The sequence below is a fragment of the Pholis gunnellus genome, assembly GCF_910591455.1.
Source record: "Pholis gunnellus genome assembly, chromosome: 9".
Lineage (NCBI taxonomy): Eukaryota > Metazoa > Chordata > Actinopteri > Perciformes > Pholidae > Pholis > Pholis gunnellus.
This window is the reverse complement of record NC_136535.1, coordinates 7,889,404-7,914,328: the sequence shown is the minus strand read 5'-3', so window position 1 is coordinate 7,914,328 and position 24,925 is coordinate 7,889,404. Positions and strand designations below refer to the sequence as shown.

Below are 24,925 nucleotides of genomic sequence, written 5' to 3'. Positions count from 1 at the left end.
GTTTGGCGTTTAGGTTCCTCTTTAAATATAAACCAAAACACTGTGTTCTCATCTCTCTCTCCCACACATTCTTAATTGTTGCTGTAATGCACAGAGATTGAAGTCTGCTGCCCCCTGTTGTGTTGTACAGCAGCTGCATCCATTGGCATTGCTAAAGATAGATAAGAGTTTGTGAGAGCTGATACACACACACAAGCGGTTTCAGTCAGGATGTATGCCTGTACATTGAGAGGTGTTTTCGTACCAGACATTTACAAATGCATACAAGATATAAAAGAAATAAGAATGAGTTTCTCTGTGATCTGTTTAACTGGTGTGATTGTTAAATGAACGTTATCGTGCTTCATGATTGACCAATGACTAAAATGTCATCCACCCCTTAACCAAACAAAAATGACTAATCAGCTAGAAATGTCTATGTCAACCAAGACCCCAATGACAGGTTGACTAACTGACTAAGAGGGGCAGCTAAACAATAAAATGTGCAATGAAAAAGAATTTCTACTCCTTCCTTTCATAGGAATATCATGGATACTGGCCAGTGTCAGCCTGTGTGTGTGTGTGTGTGTATATATATATATATATATATATATATACTGTATCTTGCCTTGCTACAATTTTAACTGAGATTTTTACCAGTTATTTACCAGCAGAGTGTTCTGCAAGAGTCCTGCTATAATATAGTGTATTGAATGTGTTCTTAAGTATTTGCTGCAGCCTGTCAACTTCCATTGTCATCCCAATGAGTTTATGAAAACGGTATTGGTAATTTTATGACTCTACTAAAATGAAGAAGGGGGGCGACCCCAACGACTAAGATTCAATTAAAACCTGAGCTTTAGTCAGTGCCAGGTTGCTTTAGTAAGCAGGGGGGCCAGTTTGATTGATTATTACCTTTTTAAAGGGCATCCAGGTAAGTCAGTGTTTCACAGGTTTGCTGTCCTCTTTGCTTCTTTCTGTGTGGACCTTGCATGTTCTCCTCACGTTTGTGTGGTTTTCCTCTGGGGCCTTCAGTTTCCTTCTGCTTCACAAAAACATGCATCCTGTCTCTGTGAATGTCAGTGTGATTGCCTGGTTGTTGTTGTGAACCTTAGTGTGCTGGCATCCAGTACAAAGTCTTCATCTACAGTGTAGATGGTCTGCAGCCACCTGTGACCCTTCACTTAAATCATCAGTACAATGGACGCAAAACCAACTAAATCTACTTTGTATAAATACCCCTATTTTAATTTGAAAGGCACTAAGTAACCTTAACCTTCTCCAGCTTTTAGGTATTGATGAACACAAACTGTACTAGACAAGTAATGACTTGCAGTTCACTTCAGGCACAGCAGCCGCCTCCAGTTTCCGGAAAATTAAGGACCCTATTTGTAGACAAGCATGACGGGAGCAAGTAAGGGTTTAATTGGTACATTGGCTCGTTAAGTGTCAGCTTCTTCATTACAGTTCGATCAATGTGTTTGGGTTGAAAGTCGCCTGTATAGGATGTTACATGTAAGTATGCTTTGATATTTGTGCCGTATGTGTGCATGAATATGGTGTCCCGTGATGTAACGTGCATGCAGACAAGTCAAACTAGTTAACAGACAGTGCCAGTGAAAGTCCAACTGAGCCGCAACTTCAAATATATTAGTTTTTTTATCACAACTTGCCATTAACAATGCCTATATTTGCAGTCTTATTGTCCTGGCCCTGAATGGCAATTCCCTGGTTGATGCAATTTGCTGGTTTGTATAAAGTCTGCCCTCTCTTTTCTATTTATTTATTTATATAAATGGTGGCCAAAGTTGTATAGGAAGTTTGGTGTAACTAACTGAGTTTGTGTTATGTGTTTTATTCTAGTTCCTTAATATTAGAAATATCAAAAAACATGTGAAGTGCCTTCTACTGTATAAACCAACACACCACAAACGGCAATATATCCATTAAGGGGATCTCAAACACCATCACAATAAAATATTTGTAACCATAACACTAAATCTGCCTCTGCTTCATCAGCTACTTTTCACCTGCACGCGCGTTGCTGGTGTCACATCCCCCTTTTTCCCTCTGTCACGACCCCAGTGTGCCTTAACAGGACAGTTCCGCCTTCACTCCACTAGAGTGTGCGTTTGGACCCCGCAACGTCCGCGTGAGCGTGTCAAGTCAAAGGAGGAATGTTCATACAATGAGGGTCTGTGTATTGTAGTTCCGCTATTGCCTCGGTGCACCACACGGACAAACGATTGTCAATGGACTATGTGAGACGGATCTCAATCGGTGTGTGCAACGGCTCCCCCGCGTTTCGGCTTTGTGCTTTTTGACTTGTAATTTGCAACCAGATCCTTCTTATCCGGGTGGAAAGAGAAAGACGGAGAGAGAGAGAGGACTATAATCCAAACAAAAAAATGCCGTGAGTGTTGGAAGTTTCGTGAATGTCGTGCGTTTGGTCGATTCTCCCATTCTGGCGACCAATCGCTCACTTTGCATTTTACAGTTTGCGGGCTCGCTCCTTTTTTTTTTTCTCCGGACTATTTCACAAGTGTGGCACATTTGAGATAAAGTAGGATGGCGTTGTACCAGCGATCTTCCCACCGATGGAGCTGAAGTTGTGCGTGCTGTGGTTTTGAATCATCCAAGGGGATTCATATTGAATATAATTTATCCGCGAGCAGAGGTCGAGTCGTTAAGCAAGAGTGGATCAATTCCAGCTGTGCATCCGCGAGCCTTTCGTGTTTGTAAATCATTTCAGTTTTAATTTAAAGCTGACATAGTCGCACCCCCGAGAAAGCGATCACTAATACAGTTCTGCAACATTGGGACTTTTGAATGCCTCTGTGGAGCCATTGTGTGAGTTTATACTGGCCGTATCTTACTTTATAGGCAAGTGTCTTTTAATCTTCCCCATCGCTGTAACATTCCTATCAGTTTGACGAGATAATTGTGCAATTTGTCTTTAAACAAATATCACAGGCTACGTCGTAATTCTCTCAAGTGACTTCGTGCGTGCAGTGTAGTATTTTTCTTTCCACATGGGATCATAGCTGAGTGCATACGTCTTGTTTTCTTCCATGCTGTGGTCCATTATAAGCTCAGTGGACCTCAGTCTCTACAAACTTGTCGGGGGGACCTGCGGGCATGGGAGAAGCGACCCCTGCTCAGTCTGCTGCAGGGGCATTCGTACCCATGTTGGGTGTCGGTTTAGGAAACATGCCCGCTGGGGTCGGCAACGGGCCGGTGGTGGCCACCTCCAGAGGCTCCGCGGTACCGCAGCTGCACAGCGCCATCGTGGAGCGTTTGCGCGCCCGCATAGAGCTGTGCAGGCGGCACCACTCCACCTGCGAGAACCGCTACCAGCGGGGCCAGGCCGAGAGCTCGGACCGGGAGCACGAGAGCACGCTTCACCTGCTCAACATAGTCCACCAAGGGCCCGGGAACCGAAAGACGAAGGGCGGCCGGGGATCGAACCAGCAACCTCCAGAGTACAGCAGGGCCAACGGAGAGCTAAAGGGCGCCGAGGGCGAGCAGAAGATATCCACGCGCATAGCGGTGAGTTTTGGAAAGACCCAGTTGGTGATGGTGGGGATAATGAGTGCTCATGATTTGCCACCAACAATGATGATGATGATGATGATGATGATGATGAGGATTAGGAGGATGCTTGAGGTTGACACCATAGTGAATATGTTTATCATAGTGATTTTAATTTGTTTTGACTATATTGCTGCTGTTACTTGTGATGATAAGCAAACCGGTAAAGCGCTGCCCAAAACATACAGGACAGTAAAACTCAGACTATGAGATCTTACAAGCATTTGTGTCAATCTGCCGGTCAGCTGAGAGTTGTGGTCGATGCTGCAGTGATAAAGTGTAATGTTTCTACAAAAAATACTCGAAAGATTCGTTCTGCCAGATGAACAAACAGTGAAGGCTCTGTCCAACCGTACAGGACAATCAAATCCAGACCAAATGGCACAACAATGTCTCAAAACAAGAGTAATAAACTCTTGGTTCCTGGTCTTGCTGATTTAAAGGGGGGGAGGTGGGGGGGGGGGGCTCGAAGTGGATGGGATGATGCAGGATCACAAAAGGTGGTTTGCAAAGCAATCCATTCAGAGGAAATTGTTTTGGGGTCATGGGGATGTTTTGCATTGAGCTCAAACCATGTCAGCATCTCTACTGTGCAGCTGATCCAAACAGAGGGATGCAGATTCTTTCTGTGGCTTTTTTTTAACCCATTTAATATGCGCCATTCTCTCATTGTGCAGCACAGATAAGTCAGTTTGCTCTGTGTGGCGTGAATTAGCTCAAGAGGATGCCACCTGCCAATGAACAGGGTTCCTCTAAGTGCTTCTTAACAACAGGGTTTATTTGTTTGTTTCTGAGGGATCCTGTATCAAGTAAGGAGCGGCATGACCTTATTTTGAGAGTCTTCAGAGAAAGGGGTGTTGAGAATAAAGGACAGTATAGTTTCGGTATATTCTCCCTGAACAACAGAGCCGTGTAAAAGACAGAGTGTAGGGTAACTTGACTGTGAAACACTGCGGGGCGTTCTGTGTGCCTGCTAGTGCTGATAGGACTGACTTCCTGTTAAGGGCACAGCCAGTGAGATGGGAGATTTATTTAGTTGTTTTCTTTCATTGGACATGTGGGAGTTCAGCATCCAGACTATGAATTATTTCCCAAGCAGCGTTTCAATATGATGTCAAAAGGGTGAAAGCTCGCAGATGTTCCCGCTCTAGATTTGCTGGATGGAAAAATAAACAACGTAAAAAATGTTTTTCCAGTGAAGCCATAAAAGGGGCAACAATGATTGTTCCGTCAGCTCATTCATTGTCATCGCAGGCATTGAGCAGGTTCTAGCCTCTACGTGTCATGATTTCTCACATACAAGGAAAGTAGATTTTCCATGATTTATGGTGCTAATATATAGCGCAGTTTAGCTTCCTAGCTTTCCACATATTTAGAATTAATGCTGGTAGGTGCAGCGCAGCCGTGGAACATGATGATGGGAGGCAAGACACAACATCATGGATTATGTTGACTGTCTAAAAGAGGTCAGGGAACATCATTATCATCGTGCTGTTTCATTTTTACTGATGTTGACTCTGGAGTAGCGTGTTCTACATAAAACTGATGAGTGCAGCAAGATGGTGAGGAGGAAATGAGATCCTGGCGTACATGTTTTTGTCAACCCTGAGGTTAATATGTTTTTCACATTTCTTGATGATTTGGGCGAAGGAGAACAGCAGCCATTGCAGAAAATCACCCTTAATGCATTTATACAGCATCTATCCAGGATGAATACTGCAGTTATTTCTTGATTTTGTTCAAATCAAACGAAGTAACTTGTAGAATAACTTGCAACTAAATACTTTAAGCAATTTGTTTTGAAATATATAATCTCTGGCAATAAGTACAACTTGTGCTTCAGATACTTCCTGGGGTGCAGTTGTAGTTCACCCTACTACATTCTTCTGAATTAAAGAGTAAGGTTTCTACAATGGCCACATCTGTGCATGTTATTGACTGTTCACATTGGAATTTGCGCTGGAAATGTACACCAAGCGAGGGGCAAACAACACAATGGATTATGACTGGCTGGGAGTGCAGAGTGAGCAGCACTTAACAACGGTGCTCATTGAGACCAGATTAACAAAGGATATTCTTTTAGATGAAATTGGAGAAGAAGAAAGACGAGAGCTTACTTAGCTGACGACTCAGAAAAATGATTTTCCATAATAGTTCGCGTGAACTCGTCCGAAGCCTTTGGATATTTATGGATTCATAGATTCTGGGGTGGGTTTTTTTTCACAAACAGTTTTTCAATCTTTCCCTTCGTACCTGTATCAGTAAATACATTCAGCACAGAAAATGGGTCAGGATGGAGCCTACAAAACATTAGCCCCGTATTACAATGTACAGACGTTAAGTTTCATCAGATTCAGCCGTCATCTTACACGGCCTATCAACGAGTACACAAACTAAAGGCTCGACAAGCCTCGCTGCATGTTGCATGCCATGCATTGTCATGCCCTATTATCATGCCCTTAACAAATGGCTCACTAAGCACCTTCTTGAAAGATGTGCCGGCCATGAAGCTGTTTGAACCACAAGGCCCCCATATAAATGTTTAGAGCCACTGAATACATTTCCTGCACGTGTTTACTTTAAGTCAAACAGGCCTTGAAAAAGCAGTAGGCGAGGGATGCCTGGTGATTAACAGTCCTGTGTGCACTGGGAGGATTTTGTTATTACCCAGTCTTGTTCTAGTGACAGATCTGAGAACTATAGGCCTAGAGCAGCGCACGCTCGCAGGGAAAGTGCTTTGTATGCTGATGTGTTTGCCTGTTGTGTTTGCCCACTTGCAACTCAGTGTACCGCACGGCGGCAGCTCTTTTTAAAAGGCATCCTGGTCATCTCGTGGTCTAAAACAGAAATCACTTAGCCGCAACGTCCCCGCTTCAAATCTGGCCAAATAACTTTGTCATCCTCTCCTCTCTCCTTATGTTTCCTGTCACTGTCTACTGTGAGCTACCCCGAAAAGGCACAATGCCCAAATAATCTTCAAATTCTACGTGTTTGGCACAATTGCAGGATCCTGTACAAAAGGTCAGAATTGGCAACTGTGCTTTTGTTGACAGAACAGATGTTCCTAACTAAGGGTTCAGGACCTCCACCAAAGGTTTGCAAGATAAATCTGATGGGTTGTAATATTTTTAAGAGGGGAGGAAAGCGGAATAAACAACAACAATATGTTCAGACTTTGCCCCAATTTAACCTTTCTGTCCCCTTGTTCTTTGCTCTTCCCATCTTCCGGACTTTAGAAATGATTACAATTAAAACAAGGAAAGAAAATAACTGTTTGCATGAATTGGAGGAACAGTTGGTCTATGCAACGGTGACGATGGGTCGCAGTTTGATATTGCGTCATTTGCAGGGGTCACACAGCAAAAAGGTTGCAAACCGCTGTACAATGGCGTCGTGCAGAATACTGTCCTTCAAGACAAAATGTGCAGGATGACAATTTTTATTTTAATAGTAATTAAGGATTTGAATTTCTTTAGTTGCATGACAAAAAATGCATCACTTCCTGTACGGCACCATTTGTGTGTGACCCCTCTATGTATTTGCATTTCAAGTACATTTTGTTCAGCCAACATGACCATGAAACAGAATAGTCACACCTCTTAATTCGGGTGGATCAGACCAGTGGATTGACAGCTTGCTCAAATAGCAAGGAGAAAAAAAGAAACTGTTACTCTCTGGTGGTCATGTATGATGGATGAAGAGTGTGTGTGAGAGCGGGGTGGGGTGGGGTGGGCACTGTAAGTGCTTCCTGGCATACCCTGTTTGGCTGTTGAACCGCCTGAATCAGAGCTGCCGGTGGTCTGAACTCAGCCTGCCTCGGCTGAGATGTGAAACAATTAGCCCAGGTCCATGGGGGCCACCCACAGTGAAGCCCGCTGCTTTACCCAACCCCGTGGATGAAGTAGGGATCCATGTTCATCCCACAGATCACTCCCATGTTGTCATGGGAAGGCTAAAGTTTTTTTTTCTTGTCTTTTAGGGGTAGCTGGCTGTCAGTGGGTCTGGATGTTGAATTACTTTAAGTCCCCTTTAGCGAGGACTGGAATTGCCGTGGGTGCTGTTTTATTGACAGCACGGCTACTCTGTAAGCCTGATGTGATTAAGCTTGTCCCATTGTATAGACTGTAGCTGTGAGATGAGTCGTGCTGCTCGTAGTGCTCTGATTAAAATACATTAAGATAGGCCTTCATATACTGTGGTAAAGCCATCTGTTAATCTCCTCCTTCTATTTGGGATTAGTGCTCATTCCAAGATAGAGTTTAAACACAGCCGCAATCCAATTCTGTTTATGCATAGTGCATTTTGTAGGTGTGGAATATGTATCTTAAAATATGTTCTTTTTTTTTGTTTGTTTTTTACAAAAAACACATGAAATTAGAAAGTATTAAATGTCACAATACTCTGTTTACATGATATTTTCAGATGTGCCTTACTTATTATGATAGTTTGACAAAAAGCACTTTCGTCTAAAGGGTGTTTATTGACCGCTCACGTACTGTAACAATATAATACGAAAACTTGATAGACCTTTCAGTAATTGTACACAATGGGTAGATAGAAATACATCACCCTCCATTAATGATCCACCATAGATTTATTTTAACAAAATGATACCCTCTGACATGAGAGTACAGCACACTATGGCATGTGATTGCAGTTAGGAGTCATTTGCCTACGAAATAGTTATTTTTATATTAATTTGTTCAAGTACTGTCAGATTAATTTCAGGCAGTAACATATAGGTGAATATTATTCTGACTTCTCCCTCCACACATCTCTGTGTTGTGTCTTCTGATTGACACCACATAAAGGGATCATCGTCACATGTTGCTCAGGGAAACATGACGGCAGCTTTTTAACTGATATGCATCGGCCAGATTTACTGACTTGTGTAATAAAAGTGAGGGCCATGTAACATTATGTTCTGGACATTCCACAGTCCTGTCCGATGGCAGTTCGTAAACTTTTAGCACCAACTAGATCTGCGCAGCTTGTCTTTGAGGAAGGGGGAAGTAGTATAGGTTCATATCTGGCACAAAGCGAATGCTGTGGCTTGTCCGTTTCCAGGAAATTGCTGCCTCTGGATGACATTTGTTTAGACGGTATGTTGATTCTGACTTGGTTAATGGCTACAGTATCATCTTTTGGCTAAATCGTGCATGAAATGAATGTCCCTATTCCCCAGTAAACCTAGTTTTATGATCATCACATCAGCATACATGTGTTCTAAACAACTAACACATCAATTCTGTGGTTGTGATTGCTCTGTCCTCGAGGGAGAGCGGGGCACCGGCCCCAACAAGCTTCTCCTTTGGTAGCCAACCCGGACACCCAGAAAACAAAGTTCACTGATGACTGTCATTCCTCAGAGGAGCTTTATTTTTCAATCCCTTTTGAGTTAATGACTGCATTTACTAAAGATATTACAGATGCTGAATTTACAATCTTATAAACTGCAGCTTTTAATATTATCCAGTGTCATGATGCCATAAGTCAGGACCTTCAACAAATCATTAGTTTGAGTATGATGGTGTCCGAAAATGAAACTTTTAAGTTGTTGTCCAATCGATTTTTGTTTTTGTGCTCAGCAGTCATACTGGCTCTCTTTTCCGTGTCCGTCCAGCCGACGGTAACCCAGTTCCAAACAGTGTTAATGCCAGAAAACATGTATCACTTCCTGTGCACCAGTGGCTTTTCCCAGAAAAGACCTATGAGACATTATGTACAGTAAAAGCTTTCATGAGCTTAGTGTAAGTTATATCAGTGAATGATGGAGAACAGTGAAATGCCCGAGCGGCAGTAAAGCGGAGTAAGGGTTTATTGATTATGCAGTTTTAGTAATTAATTAAAACTTGAGAAGTATAAAGCTTCCTTCACTCCCTTTTTGTATGAACTGCACTACTTTGTGACTATTCGGATAAAAGAAAGCAATGTAAGTTGATCATTTTTAATGTTAAAATACTGTCATATTCTGATTGGATTATACATTTAATGTTATCTGTGTCGAAAACAAAAGGTAGGATATATTGGGTATAATTTGTCTTAAACAGACCGGGCTCAGCAAATGTGGCGTCGTGCAGAAGCAGCGGTAACGTGCAGAAACGGTGCTCTGTGAATCTGGGACATCTCTGTACCTGGCAAGATTTGCATCGCCTTCTCCTCCTGAAATGAGCACACTTTCATTCTTTTTCTGGACTAATTTAGATTTTGTGAACAAGTTCCATGCTACCAAAAAACCTGCGTAGAATTACAAAAAAAAAGACACAATAAGAAAACAAAGAAAAACATATGAATTGGGGGGGGGGACGAAAGCTTCCAGACACCCAGCAGGGCAGTGAGGATGTGTGTCAAATCAAAGGCGTTCATGGATCATCTGTTCTACAGTATGTCTAGTAGTGGTGTCTTTCAAAAAAAAAAAAAAAAAAATCTTCCCACTCCCCCACTCAAGCACCCTTCCACCCATCACACACACACACACACACACAGAACCCACCCTGCCGCACACGCCTTATGTTTTATTCAGCAGCCTATGGGAAGGCTGTATCTGTCTTTGAAGAGGGCTGCCAAAATCATGTAGCAGACCCATCTCATCCTCAGTCTTCAAGGGCTGATACAATATAAGTGTGTACATGCTCAGAGAGTCCAGGTGGGCCAGGTCTGCTCTGCTGCTGAAGGAGGTATACAACAGCCCGGTCTTTAGGGTAAATTTAGCCTGTAGTCGTCCTGGAACTGCTGCCCGTCCCGGGTTAAAAGCCTTTCCTCCATAGACGTCTGGTTGAAGTCCTTGGCTGTGGTCCGTGGCCTCTAGCAGAGCTTGCAAGGTAACCACTTTACCTTCAGACACAGCGTTAACATTTCAGAAAATACATGATCAGCATCAACCTTGCAACATCTCCTCCCCGGTGGTGCAGGTTGTGTTGTTTTTCTGTCCACTCTGCTAATTTACACCCAGGGCAGTAAAGCATAACAGGTCATGAATATGAGTTTGGCATTGTTTATTCTCGCATGATTAAAAGAGCATGTATAATGTGATGTGTCTAGTGCTGAAACAATGTATCGATTTATCATGTAGTTGATCAATAGAACAATTATCTCCATCAATCCTGATAACTGTTTAAGTCATTTATCAAGCGACACTTTTAGGACGTGGTCTCTTGGAAACTGTGATGGACGTTTTTAGGCACTTTCTGACATTTTGTATCACTGACTGTTTAGTTTAATTTTTAATTTTGCAGATTGCAACCAACTGAAATACCCCTCCGCAAGAGGCAACCCGCTCTCTATAGATGTAAATCATCATTCTAAGCTAACAAAAACACACCAATTCTTAGTTTCAGGGGATTATACACCAATGAAAACGGCTATGAATATTACATTGCATTTCTGTTAATAGACCCCCAAAATGCGACACACTTGCAAACAATGATGGGTCCATAAGAAAATACAAGTTAGTTGGAGCTTTACTTGTGTCTACATGGTATTTATTTAATAGTCTAACCTGCTATCTAATACACTCACCTAATATGAAAATGAGTTCCAAAGAGGCTGCACAATTGTTTAAATTTCCTTGCTGATCCTCCAACTGCAAATTAGACTGCGCAATAGACTCTTGTGACTGTGCGTGGATACTCGTTTCATGTTCTGAATATGAATTACCCCACTATTCATCGTTTCATCCAAGTGAGCATTTCACTGGGTTGAAATACCTCCATTCCCAAGAGGTTTGGATTAGAGAGTCCCCACTGTATCCCTTTGTTGTTGATTTGTGCTTTCAGCATGCTTCCCGTCGTTGCCGGGCACTTTGTTTGAATTTCAAGCATTATGTGGACCTCGAGACACAAACTCTCATCTGCGCCACCGAAGTCGACGGGGAATTTGGATCGGAGGACTAATACATTAGCGCTCCATCGCAGCTATTTAATCCATTTGGCTGAGGAAACATGTTTTTTCATGGCTTTTCATCATCTGGAATTTAGACATAAAATATATGTGAAGCTCGGGGGCAACCACTTAACAAGAAAGGCCCATGTTTATGTACATCTATATCTTCAGAGGGGCCTTGTAGAGGTAGCCGTTCATGCCTGATGCGATTTCTTCTGCTGAGAGAGCTCTTTGAGGTTTGTCAGGTTTTTCCTGCTTGACTTAATTGGAGGGAGGGCAGGATTTTCTGTGTATGTGTGTGTGTGTGAGAGGGGAAAAAAGGGAGGGGGGCGGGGGGATGTAGGGTAGTGCCTTGGAGTGTCTTTCCGCAAGTGCTTTGCTACCCTGTGCTGAAACTGGAACCCTGTGGGAACAAGCATGTTCAGGTGTATTTTATGTGCAGTGCATGCAAGGTGGATTGAGGGGATAAGTTGCATGCAAAATGAAAGAAAAGCGGTATTCATATATTCGACATTCAGTTTGTGCGCCAGCTTGTCAGCGATGAAGGTTTTGCTTTAGAGCCGACTGTTGTGCGATGCACTGGATAAACAAGACCTTATCTATCGCTGTTCTCACACTTATCTGACAATCAGTTACCTGATATGTCGGCGTTTCTTGGACCGGTTGTAAACAGATCTGAATATCAGAGAACTGGGTGTGGGGGATGTGTTGTCACGTTTAACGTAACGTCTTCACCCTTGCTGTAATTCTTTTCTCCAGCCTGGCTTTTACTGGGTTCACAACAAGATTTATTTATTAGACAAAACCATTCCCAGCCCAATGTGAGCAGCCATCTCGACTCCTCTTGCTGAGGAACAATTGGGTTCAGAGCAAAGCGGCTTTCTTTGCGGGACTTCAAACAGCCTATTCTCCCCAGGGTCATTACCCCGCTCAGGAAATGAGAAAGTGGGCTCCTGATGTCACTGGCAAACCCCTTTGCACAGAATTCCGGGTTAAACTGGAAGTGGGGAGGGGAGGGCCATGCTAGATCAGAGTTCAGACATGTTTACATTACAGCTCAGGATATTTCTCAGAGCCTGGCCAAGCTGCTGAAGTTCCCAGGCTCCAGAGTTGCGGAGTGCTGAAAAGAGGCACAAGCATTCACTTTTTCTTCTCTCCTCTCCCTCCCGCTCCTGTGCTCTGGGGTCTAAGTCATAGTTCAACCCCATTTGCATAGTGGTGATGTTCGGTTCTTTGCTACAGTTGTCCTCGGGGGGAATGTTATAGATGTGAAATATATGAGAGGCGAAAGTCACCAACGCTGTTGACACACCATGTTTGCATGTCTGAAACAATGCTGCTGACATTGTTTTAGAAATGAATGTCAGGAACTAATAGCAAAATTCAGCTCAAGTAAACATTGTTACAGTTTTCTCTGTCTCTAGTCCTTGACATCTCCTTTTCTTCATCTTCTTTTTCCTCTGAAGAAAGTGTTTAATATGCACACACCCTTTCTCTGTCTCATCGGTGACAATAACGATGTGTGGCAACGTTGAACGCTGTCCTATCTTCTAACGTGAGCATTTGAATTGGAATCAAACCAACATACTGTGCTTTATGTTGGAGTTTTTTTTTCAATATTCGATTATTTCAGTATCGCCAGCTTGATAGAGATTCAGGCTTCTTTTTAGACAGCTGCCTCGTTAAATCCTAGCTGTGCAGTGTGGTGGGATTTCCTCCAGGAGTGTCGTGGATGGCACCACTGCCTCGCCCTGTCTTGTGGGAAAGGATTTTTCCTTTTTATTTTTTTACATCTAGGATGTTATTTTCATAGTTTTGGTCATTTCTTCTACTGTTGTTTTTTTTTAAATATTGTAGTCTCCTAGATAATTGCTGATATCTGGGAAGGTTGAACATTGCCAAAAAAAAAAGGAGTCAGACTGGGAAAGAAATACGAGTGTTCAGACATCAGACTGACAGACTTTATTCAGAGGAGAAAACAAAGGAAGACTTTGTTACCCAAACTGTCAGTTGTAAACATCCATCACAGTATAACCGTGACCTACCATACTTGCGTTAGGCAGTTTTCCAATGCAACAAGGGATTTATAACAACAATCGTGGTGCGTTCACTTTTGGCTGTACTTCCAAATGTCTGATCAATTGACCGCTCGATTGTTGGCTCGTCGGGCTTGTTGTAACAAGGTTTCTGTGATCCCAGATCAGTACAATAATACTGAAGCCAATTTGTTATAAGATATTATTATTATTATAACTGGAATAAACTGGAATTTCCTCTTAATGGTTGCAATTTCAGAGGCTGCCCCACCCTTCTGAGTAAAAAAAAATGAAGCTCAGGGAACTTTTACAGCTTTGCCATTTTGGGGCTTTAACATTGTCGGATATGAATTAACAAAATAGCTGCTGCCCAAAAAATATAGGTATTGGTATCAGCCTTCAAAATCCCACAGCTGTCAAATCCAAGATCAAATGTTTCAGACTGCTAGACCAGCCTGTCTAGAGCATTAGACCCGGGTCTAGGGGAGGAACATAGATGGTCTTGTTTCTTGCCTCAGCTTTGCCAATAAGGCTGGGAAGTGGCAGCTGGAATGTTTGTGTTAGTGCTCTGCTGTGGTGAGGTGTCACGGTGCTGAGTTATGCTCATGGCGCCTGCTCTCTCTCCCCACCTTACCTAGAGGTACACAGACACTGCTGTTGAATCCACAGCACACGGGAAGTGAAACCCGGGGACGATCTCTGGTCTTCATCTGCCCTGTCGGATCATCTACAGCGAGGATTTAGCAGGAAGCAGGCCTGTATAGTGACAGAGTGCTGGATATGTTAGACCAATTTCAGCCTCTTATTTATTCTGGCATATATTGGAGAGCTATCTGCTTACTGATTAAATCATTCTGTTTTGATCCTAATGATATGGCTGCAGTTAACGGATAACAGCTATTTGTACATTAGTTAAACGCAATTTCTGAATTCATTTTGTGCAGGACCGGTTGATGGCCATCAACAGCAGTCCCCCTTTTATTCAAATGAGGCTAACAGCTGATTAAAAAAATGTGATGAAGCGTGCATAACGTTTCACAATGTCAACGCTATGTTGTCTTTGCATGACAAGTGAGAGAAATCTGTTTTCCTCCCGTGAAAGGATTACATGAAGGGGTAATGAGCAGATACATGGAGTCTCACTGAGATGTGTGTGGCAGACAGTACCAGCATCTTGCCTGGACGATGAATGATGGAACATGTTTGCCTTCTGAGTTTTAGTTCAAGGTTTTCCTTAACGCCAGCCAAATTGTTTAAGTTGTGTAAACATGGCTGTAACCGTCATCTTGACTTCATGCTTTGTGATTTGCCTAACGTTTGTGGCAGCTCGGAGACTGTGATCCTGAAGTTTAAGTATCGGGCACTGTGGTGTTTTACTGGATTACGTAACCGGGTACTTGTTTTTCTATGGTTATTAAGTGTATTTTAAGCTTCAAGGGAAATAAGCATATTGATAAAGGGAAGTTCAGGGAGGTGATTCCTACTGTCTCCGTCAGGGCTTTCATATTCACCTTCTTCCTCTCTGTAAAAGACCTCCTTACGCTCTCACTGTATTATATTAAGTGTTCCTAATTCTCTTTAATTGTAGTTTTTGCCCCTTTTTACTTAAAAAAAAAAAAGAAGAATTCTCCACTCTCAAAAAGTACAATTGTATATTTAATCCATCTGCTAAAGTCAGGTGGTAAGTGTTGCTTCCAGAAGATGAAAATGAGTCTTAAAGCAATTAATTAAGGAGGTGAAGCCTATGACGACACTGGAGCCGCTTTAAGCGGCCTTGTGGACTAAATCCAAATGGGGCATAATATTTTGAATAAGCATTTAGAATATAACGCCCAAATGTAGCAAAGTTAGGGCAAGACCAGATCATATGTGCAGTCTGCTGGTCAACCTTTAACCCAGGGCATGAGCGGTCTACACCGACATCGGCTTTGATTAAACATATGCTTGCGAAGTGGACCCTTAAAACAAACTTGCACCATATCAGACTATATCTGGCACATGGAGGGGAGGTATGTGCCAGGGGAAATGGTGCCTCCCAATGATTAATACAATTATAAATCAATGAATTATTGAACTCTTCTCCATCAATCAATTGCTCACTGTGTCAGCTGAGAAACCTAAAAAAGATTGAATCCCCCACTGTAAGTACACAGGTAGAGGGAATGTTCCCTGTAATAGGGCCCCTTTAAATTTATTTGGGCCGACTTGTTATTTTGAATTGATGGCAAACGATCATGAAGCAAGTGAAGGCTCACTCTGCTGCCCCTCTGCTTGCAGAGAAAATCGGTGATGCTGCATTCTTTTCATAGCCGTTAGTGAGAAAGTGGGGTTATTATGTGTGCGTATGCATGATAACAAGAGGGAGAAAGCAAGTGAAGAGAACATTCCTTTCTCACTCCCACTCTCCACCACCACACCCCCATTGCTACTCACTGCCACCCCACCCCCAGTTTCCTTCCTGTGCTTTTTTTAGAGTCTATTGGATGTTTTTCCCACATCCGGCAACAAAGCCAGCCTTTTTATGCCATAACCTACGCTGTTCTGTGGTCCGGCTACACACAGGCACTGGTCGAATGTGATACATTAATCGAAGCCCACTCAGTTTCCTAACGTCAAGTCCTTGTTCACTTCACTTGACAGATTGCCTAGGTAGTTGGATGGGGGGGGGGGGGTGTCCTTGAAGAGAAAAATGAGTTTCTATCATGTGCTGTAGAATATTTTCTGTACACAGTGTCCTGTAACAATGGAAGATATTGAATGAGATATATATTTATTGGTTGTCAACATTTTCAACATCAGCCCTAGCACTAAATAGGAATTTGAAAATTTATCATGAAATCTTCTAATTTAATTTTTTTTTTTTTTTTAAATCAAACATGAACATGTGCTTATAGGAGGTCTGGACTAAATATGCTTTTCCATTTTTTGTATTTTATTCATTTTTAATTTTAGTCGCTAACCATCTCATGGAACTGGCTTGTAAACTCATTTGCATTTAGCAGGCTGCAGATTCTCCTCAAGGAGGGAGCGCTTGGGAGTGTATGAAGGAAAGGAATAGGAATAGCAGTAGGGGTTTAAACAAAGTTGTGCAAATACACAACCTTCGTAATAATTGGCCATGCTTAGTTAAAGGTGTCCTGTCAACAGTTTTAATTTTTGGACCGCAGGGGACTTCTGTGTTGCAGAGCCAGGGTAAGCCACTGGGGACAAATTGGCAGCAAGGCTGAGTGAAAGCACCGTATCTTGTTCATGATGTTGCCCTTTACATGCAAACAGTGTTGTTGTTTTTTTAAACATGCACCGCTTACAGGCGAGTGTTAGAACTGCACTTTTCTGTCTCGTAGATTGGTGCCACTGGTTTGACTCGCACTGCAGCGCTACATCTTGTGGCCCTGCCGTGAGATAATAAGCGTGGTATCATGTGCTTTACATCACTAACACGTTTTTCCTTGTTTCGGTAAAATGACCGGCGATACAGTGTTTGTTCACCAAAGATTTCTTTTTTTATAGTTTATTTATTTATACTGGAACAAGTGGTCTTTTTAAATGTTTATTTAAATGGAACACTGATCTAGAGAATATACAATATTTAAATGTATTTAGCCAAATACGCTCTACTAGAACATTATACCAGAACAACTTTTCAAAGCACTGACTGAAATACTGACACTTAATGTTTATCAGTGTTTGTCCTTGTCATTCCCAGTGAATTAATTCCCTTGGTGAGAGGGAATTTTCCCCTCTATTATGCTGCCTTGGCTGAGTTTGAATCACCGAGCTCATCTGTTTTGCCTGAAGTAGTTAAAGCGAGGGGGGGAAAAAAAACAGCTGTCTAGTCAGTGAAGAGACGCTTTGCCAGTTGAGCTGTGAAATCCACACAAGCAAGCAGGATAATCTCTTCCACCTAGACCAAATATCATAATTTGCTGGGATGGAAATGCGTATAGTTTCATATACGCAACCATGACCTAATAGGGTGTAATTTAATGTGACGGCAGCATTATGTATAATGCAATAATCCCAAAACCCTCACATTGACACTAACGGTAGATATTTATTTTTGTTAGAAGCATACTGAGGCAACCCATACAATGCTGCATTTTATACTTAATTAATAACTTGTTAATGTACATAATGTTCAGATTATCAGCCTCTGGTAACGACATTATGTTTGCCGGGCAACTTGTACACTGGAAGTGAGAGATGGATTACCTTGTATTTCCACTTCCCAATCCAATTTCTCCAACTTGTACCATCAATGCAGTCTGCCAGTTTATCTTTCCCGACAGCCTCTGTCCGGTTAGGTTATTGTTGTTCTACAGACCGGGCAGAGGGAGCATGACTAGAATCTGTGCTTCCCTCCGAGCCACATGGATGTGAATGTCTTGTCTTTGCAGTTTTCTTTGCTGTGTTTTTAAACGTTCACTGTCAATTAAGTTGTCATACCAAGCATACATACAAGTGACTTATGTATTACGAGTTTGCTAAGTTGTTCCTGGTGGAACTCAGTTGAAGTAGTAGCTGCAAATAGCTTTTTTCAAATGTAATTATGAAGAGTTTGTATACACCGACATGTTGACCATCAAGACTATTTCCAAGCAACGAACCAGATGTTTACTTGACTCAATGCCACTGCAGGTACTGAGGACCTGCTTTTAATTGTTATGGACTATTTTTGGATGAGGTGGGATTAGGGGATCATTTATTTCCATAAGTGTCTTTATCAGCACAAATCCTCTTAATCATGTTGCGATCACAACGGTTGCTTAGTGTTTCCCTCAACTTTGAATGAATGGCAATGAACACATCATGGGAAAGTTGTTTTTTTCCACTTGGACAGATTAACTGAGAGCTGTTTCTCTCGCTCTCTCACCAGCTGCGACATGTAAAAAGACCTAAAGCGTTGAGTCACAAGGCCCACTTAAACAAACACAAGAGCTGGCTGCAGGTAGAAACTTGCCCGGAGACATAGGCTGCTGCAACCTTCAACTCTCCCTGCCACTGTGTGAGCCACCGCTTGCCCGGGCAGTGATGAGCTAAGTATCTGCAGGGCTCAATGGGATGGCAACTTAAGGCAAACCTTGGAATTAAATGTCTTTTTTGAATTCTTCATGTGTTTTTAAATGAAAGCTGCCCTTGTCGGCTCAGATTTCAAATTGGGGCAGCAATAGAAAAGACACTTTTGCCTGTAAACAAAATGTGGTATCTGTCTGTGCACAGGAAGTGACAAACCAAAACTTAAAGCTGTACAATATATTTTTGACCACTAGGGGGCAAAGCTGACAAAGTCTTGACATATTATCACCAAGTGACTAATGTGTGAACCAGCAGTTGTCTTCTTACACATTCACTTGAAATGTTAGCATCCATTTGGAGTCATTCCAGAATCTTAAGTCCAATATTCACTTTACTTTTAGCTCTGTTTTGGTCTCCACCTCCACCAGAAACTAGTCAACTTTGTTTGTCTGCTTGGTAATGAAGCATAAAGTGGGTTTATCAGAGCTTGTTTGTTAAACGGCGTCCTGCTGCTATTCTTTTGTAAATATGATTGTAAAAATTAACTCAACATATGCAGGCAGCAGACTGTATGATTCAAAACCCAAAAAATCTTTAAAAATATTACCTCATACCATCATTTGGCCAGCAGCGTGCAAAGTTATCTAGTGCAGTCATTCATTAACTGCTCTCTGCGATGATTCCTTTTAGGTTTTAGTTATATGTTTTTGTGGTAGTCAAACTTGATCCAAAGACTTTTCGCCAGTTTCAACAGTATGACCAGTTGTTTTTCAGGCCACAGTCAAGGCCAGGTTTGTTTTTCATGGATGATATCTTACTAATATCTATCATATATCAGTATCATGTGATGTTTTGTATTTCTCCTTCTGGGAAATGTCAGGATGATGATACATTTTTAGAGGTCACATATTTTCTGCACCATGATCCCCAATGCTCCCCCCCCCCCCCCCCCCCCACCCCCCACCCCCACACACACTTTTTCCTGGGTTGGAGTCTGTGAGAGCTCTGCAGTGTTTTCTGTGTCCGTCTCTGCCAGCACCGGTCTTCACAGCCCTTATTTGGAATGTCAGCACTGATAGGAGTGGGAGTCAAACAAAGCTTCCCACTCATTTATTTTTTTCTTCTTACTTTCTAGCTGCAGCAGTCCCTTTCCAAACCGAACTAGCGGGGGATTCTTTCAGCGCATGAGTGCAGATTACTGTGACTGCTCGCCTGTCTAATGCGTGTGTGTGTAATTTAAGTGAAAGCTGAGAGAGACGACAAAACTCAACAAGTATCCCCTTTTCAACTAGTGGATTTTTCCAAGCTTTCTCCATTGAAGCGGTTTAAAACACTAAATGTGTTTCCCCCCCCCCCCCCCCCCCCCCCCCCCCCTCTAAAAGCATGAGGCTTATCAAGACCTGGCTGAGTGAAGCAGCATTAGCACAGCATTAACCACTCAGCCCAGGTTTCCCACGGGATATAAAATGGATCCTTGTTTCACTGGGAAATCGCCACAGCAATGCTGCTGAAGAGCACTTTGCTGCAATCACATCAGACATTTGACGCATATTGTTTCCTGATTTGGAACTGCAGGCGCTGTGCTTGAAAGGGGGCATCAAGGAGTTCTTCATTCAAATAACCGAGTGATAAAATCAGCCCGTTTAAAGATAATCTCATCAATAGTTGCTGCAGATCCGAAATAATGCGCACTAGTTGGACGCTTCGCGTTAGCTAGTACAGCTAGTTGGTGGTTTTTCTTTCTAGTGGCCAGAGTTATGACTGGAATGGCTCAGGACTGTGTTGCTCAACTCAGCAGTGGCACTGTTGGCTCTCACCGTGCTGCAGCTGCATGCTGAAGAGCAGCCAGATGTTTGAGATGGTGAAATGAGCCTAGCGAGCAGGAAACGGCTCTGCATGCCATAGGAATCGTCTTTGAAAACAGGAAGGGAACTTGTTCCCTGCTTATGGGCCTTTTCCTGTGGCATGACCGGAGGCAGGCCTTGTGTTTGACGGTTGCTGGGAAAAAGGTACTTGTGGTTGTATGGCAATGACTTTTTAAAGGGTACAAACATTTCCGGAGCGCCTCGGGCCTGTTTAACAAGGAATTTGTTTTCAGAGAAGCCAAAATCTGATTTTTCTACTGTCTTATGTAGTCTATTAGTTTCACCTCTGTAGTTGTTACATGTTTGTGTACTGTGATGAAGACAAAAAAAACAAAAACTGGAACCTAATGCGTTAATCAGTGTACCTTCTCTAATGTAATGAATAACTATTCCCAACATCTAGGATTGTTAACTTGAGGATCTAGTTTCATTTTGTCATACCCACAGTGACCTCTGGTGTCTGCAGGGATTGTCTGAGCCTTTGCTGTTCAGCATCCTTTTAATGTTCGGATCTGTTAAACTTCCCACACCCTCAAGTTTCCCAGCCTGAAAATAGTTTAGCTCATGCCTCTGACATTCTAGTGGACACAGCGCACAGACAGTATACCAAATTGTCAAGAAGCATGTCATCATGGCAGATGCATCGTGTCCTTTCATTTTTTGGTGCGCAGCATTCAGCACTTCAGATGTGGACGGGAATAGTTAAGAGCTGATAGAGGGTGTTTCCAGCTCACAGGGTGTTTACTGTTTAAGCATGTGTTACCACTAAATTAGACCCTACAATAGCAGCTTAGCCTATATGCAGTTGGAAGGCATGAGATGTATCCGTGACTCGCTCTGCGCTTGTTAAATGGCGGGACATCTTCCTGTCCATCGCCTGTCTCTCTCTCACAATGACTAGGTGTAGACAGACTCGTCTTTTAATAGGAAACAATATGCTGTGGCTCGAGACCAGGATGTGGCAGTTAAATCACATTTGCTCAGTGGCCAGTGAATTTGAACACATCCTGTAGTTTCCCACATTAAATAATTTATCGATAGGATCCCTTTTACTCTGGAAGCTACAGTGCTGCATGGGATTGCTCCTGAGTGTGGGAGCCCTCAGTCCTCCTCAGTAAATGTCTCTGTGGTTAAGAATGACATGTAGATGAGAGGCGACAGCAGCGTCAGGAGCTCTGTGAGCCACATGGCCATGGGTGATGTGATGTGACGGCTTGTCACTGCGATGTTGGTGACCTGTGGTACGTCTGCAGTGGCGTGGCCTCACTGGTGCTGCGGTGATGCCTTGGCAGAGTCTGCCTGCCTGCCTGCCTGCCTGCCCCCTCCCACCCACACACACACACACACACACACACCCCATATTTGTTCCCAGGATCACTTCACTGCTTCTCTGCCATCCTGGTAATCTGACTGCCTGGAACCACAGCTCTTGAACTCTCCCTGACACGGGAATATACTCAATACATATTATGTGCAATTAATTGGCCATTCAACCTACCTGAGCAGGTCAAGATTAATTGGATGGAATACATTTGTGTTAAAAATCCGCTTGACTAATGACTCAGCTTTCCATACCTTGTCCACGCACTCTCACTTCAGGTATTCTCATCTTTGTGTTGGGTGTGCAGTGACTGCAGAGATGCCACCATTGCCTGTCACTGTTTTGTTAAGGGGCCCCACATATTTTCGAGGAGCCTCCTTTAGCCCCGGAGATATCATATTAATCTCATCTGCTTGATTTTGAACAAAAGACATGGCAAAGCAGGAAGTGATTGGAAATGCTGGCTTTTAATGTCTGCATTTGGATAATGGAGAGCCGATATTTGAATGGGAAGTGTCTCCAACAGGATTTTTTTAGTGTGCAAGCTGCCTCTTATTAAAATAGCAAGTTCCTCCATGGAATGTTGGAGCTGAGCTACATTAACTGTTAAAAAAAAATTGTCCTTCAGTAAACATAATGGATGATTTCTCTTCAAAGGAGCTCTTATCATCTCTTCCCATTTCCCAGAGGCTGCCACAAAGCTCTCTCTCTCTCTCTCTCTCTCTCTCTCTCTCTCTCTCTCTCTCTCTCTCTCTCTCTCTCTCTCTCTCTCTCTCTCTCTCTCTCTCTCTCTCTCTCTCTCTCTCTCTCTCTCTCTCTCTCTCTCTCTCTCTCTCTCTCTCTCTCTCTCTCTCTCTCTCTCTCTCTCTCTCTCTCTCTCCTTTTTTTTCTTGCTGCCGCTGCTGCTCATCCTTCTCTCCTGCCTGCTCTCTGGAGGGCAGCCTCAATCTAATACAACTGTGTCAGGAAGTGTGGGGATGCAAAGTGCTGATGAGCCAAAAGTAGCCCACCTCTGCAGTGTGCTGCTTCGTCCCTGATTAGGGAAGCACACCATGAACCTGTACGCACATCCCTGTGCAACCCTATGGCACATGCCCTATAGAAACAGATTAAATACGATTCTTTTGTCTTTGGAATATGATGTTTCCAAGTGTTCTGTTTGAGGAAAAAAAAAAAAAAATCTCTATAACTTACTATGTGTAAAAAAATGTTATCAGCTATTCAATTATCCACCAAAACATACTGAAAAGTGTTTTAATTTATTGATAAAAGTATCTGCCAAGCCTTCAAAGCGACTGCTCTTGTCTACAACAGTGTAAACCTGGCTTCAATAGATTTCAGTATTTCAGGATTACGAAATAACCAGCCCATTTTAATTAAACTTGGTGGAAGGGTGTGGCATGGGCCAAGAAGGAACCAATTCAATTTGGGAGAGGACTCGAATCACGGGGCGCAAATACAAATGATTCATTAATCACTTTAGTTAACATGGAGAGATAGGCCATGGCCTCGGCGGAGCTGAGTGTACTTCTATTTTAGATATAAGTTCAGTTATAATTGCTTGTTGCCGCCTCGCAAAGTTTTATCATTTTCTCTACTCTTAGTGCTATTTAAATCTTTTCTTTAAATTAAGTCTTTTGTGAGGCTTAAAGCCCAAAAGCTTAATTGTCAGTATTATGTCAATATTTTTCTCCTGTCGGCATCAAACTAATCATGGTAAATCTGTAACTTTTTGTTGTTGTATCATTGTGTCAAATGCACTGTGCACACCTTGCGGTTACCTGATACGTGGTGAGAAATAAACGAGCCATGACTCGGTAACAAACAAAAGAAGAGAGAACCGGTTACAGGAAAGACGAAGCAGCCCGCCCTGACCTCATTTCACTGGAACTATAAATTGCCTTGTGAATACTACATACTATATCACAGCAGGATAAGCTTCCTTACCTTCGTTTTAAATAATTCAATTTTTCAAGCTATCCAGGATGATTTATTTAATTTCTCTGGATATAATATAATAGCTTACAGCTTTAGGCCCGCTAGTAAACCCTATAATTAAAAAGAGTCCTCCACACTTTCTCAGCATTCTGCAAGCAGATAGCTGAATTTTGTATGACATTGGCACAGGTCTGAGGGCTCTTGTTTCTTATCTGGCAATAACCAAGCTGAAATCCCCTCTTGCAACAGTATGCAACCTGCAGAACCGCATAAATATTATGTCTCCCTAGGAACACAATAGCCGTATTTATTCCTTTATTTTGGGACTGTTTTTTCCATGTCAAATGCCGAGAGGGAGGTTTCTAACTCTCGCAGGAGCGGATTGCAACATGTTTCAGGGCTCTGGTGAATAGATTAAAGGCTGGCAAGCTCGATCTTTTGTTGAGCCACGCTCTCATGCTCAAACACAAAACCTTCGAACACTCCCGAACCTTATACCCTTAGAGCATGCGGGGCTCTGAGGGCTGTGCCGCTGGACTGACAGATGGTACCAGGAGGCCTGGTGTTGCGTCCCTGCGATGCCTCACCCGGAGCCCCATCCACAGCGCTCAGCATCATCACACTGCTCAGCTTGACACACGGGCTACCAGCCCTCCAGCTCCCAGGAATAGATAGCCTCCTCTGACATGGCCAAGGTCAGGTTCCTCACTGCTACAGTCAAAGGGCATCAATAAGCGGCATCGAAAATGTAACGCTCAAAACGGAAATCCATTTGTGATTAGCTAAAATGATGTTCTGGGAAATTGCAACTAGTTCAATTAAAGCACGTAGTTTGGATGGATTCCACAAAAAAGTTACACCAGGTCAAACTAGAAAGCACATTCAGTTGTTGGCCTTAACCTTTGCGATAATAAAATCCTCAAATGAGCACTCTGCTTGCTGCTAATCCAGACGTTGACAGTCGGTGAATTACATTTAGCAAACACAGAAAATGGATGTAAGCAGTTATTCTTTCATCTCTAAGATGATCAGTATAGAATACATATGTTTGAGCCTCTCATGCGGCAGGAGTCACTTTCAAAGTGATTCAGAGCTTCTAAGCTCATTAAATGTTAATCAAAAAAATCTATTTTCAGATCACATGGAGATCTGTCATGAGGATTTCAGGCCAGCTAGGAGGCCACTGCTTCTGAGTGCCGAGTGAACAGGATGGTCCTTTCTTTTGTTGGAAATGGGAAAAGTGTGTTTGAGCTTAGATATATATATATATCATTTTTTACATAAATGAAGGACACTCT

At 42.7% G+C, this 24,925-nt stretch overlaps 1 protein-coding gene across 1 annotated transcript in view; it reads left to right on the top strand.

Annotated features, from left to right (window-relative positions):
- The first annotated feature begins 2,228 nt into the window (after positions 1-2,228).
- Positions 2,229-24,925, top strand: part of maml2 (mastermind like transcriptional coactivator 2) — a 34,906-nt gene continuing 12,209 nt past the window's right edge. The window contains exon 1 of the mRNA XM_079166327.1: positions 2,229-3,528. Coding sequence (XP_079022453.1) covers positions 3,118-3,528 — 411 coding nt within the window. The 5' untranslated portion in view covers positions 2,229-3,117. The remainder of the gene's footprint in view (positions 3,529-24,925) is intronic.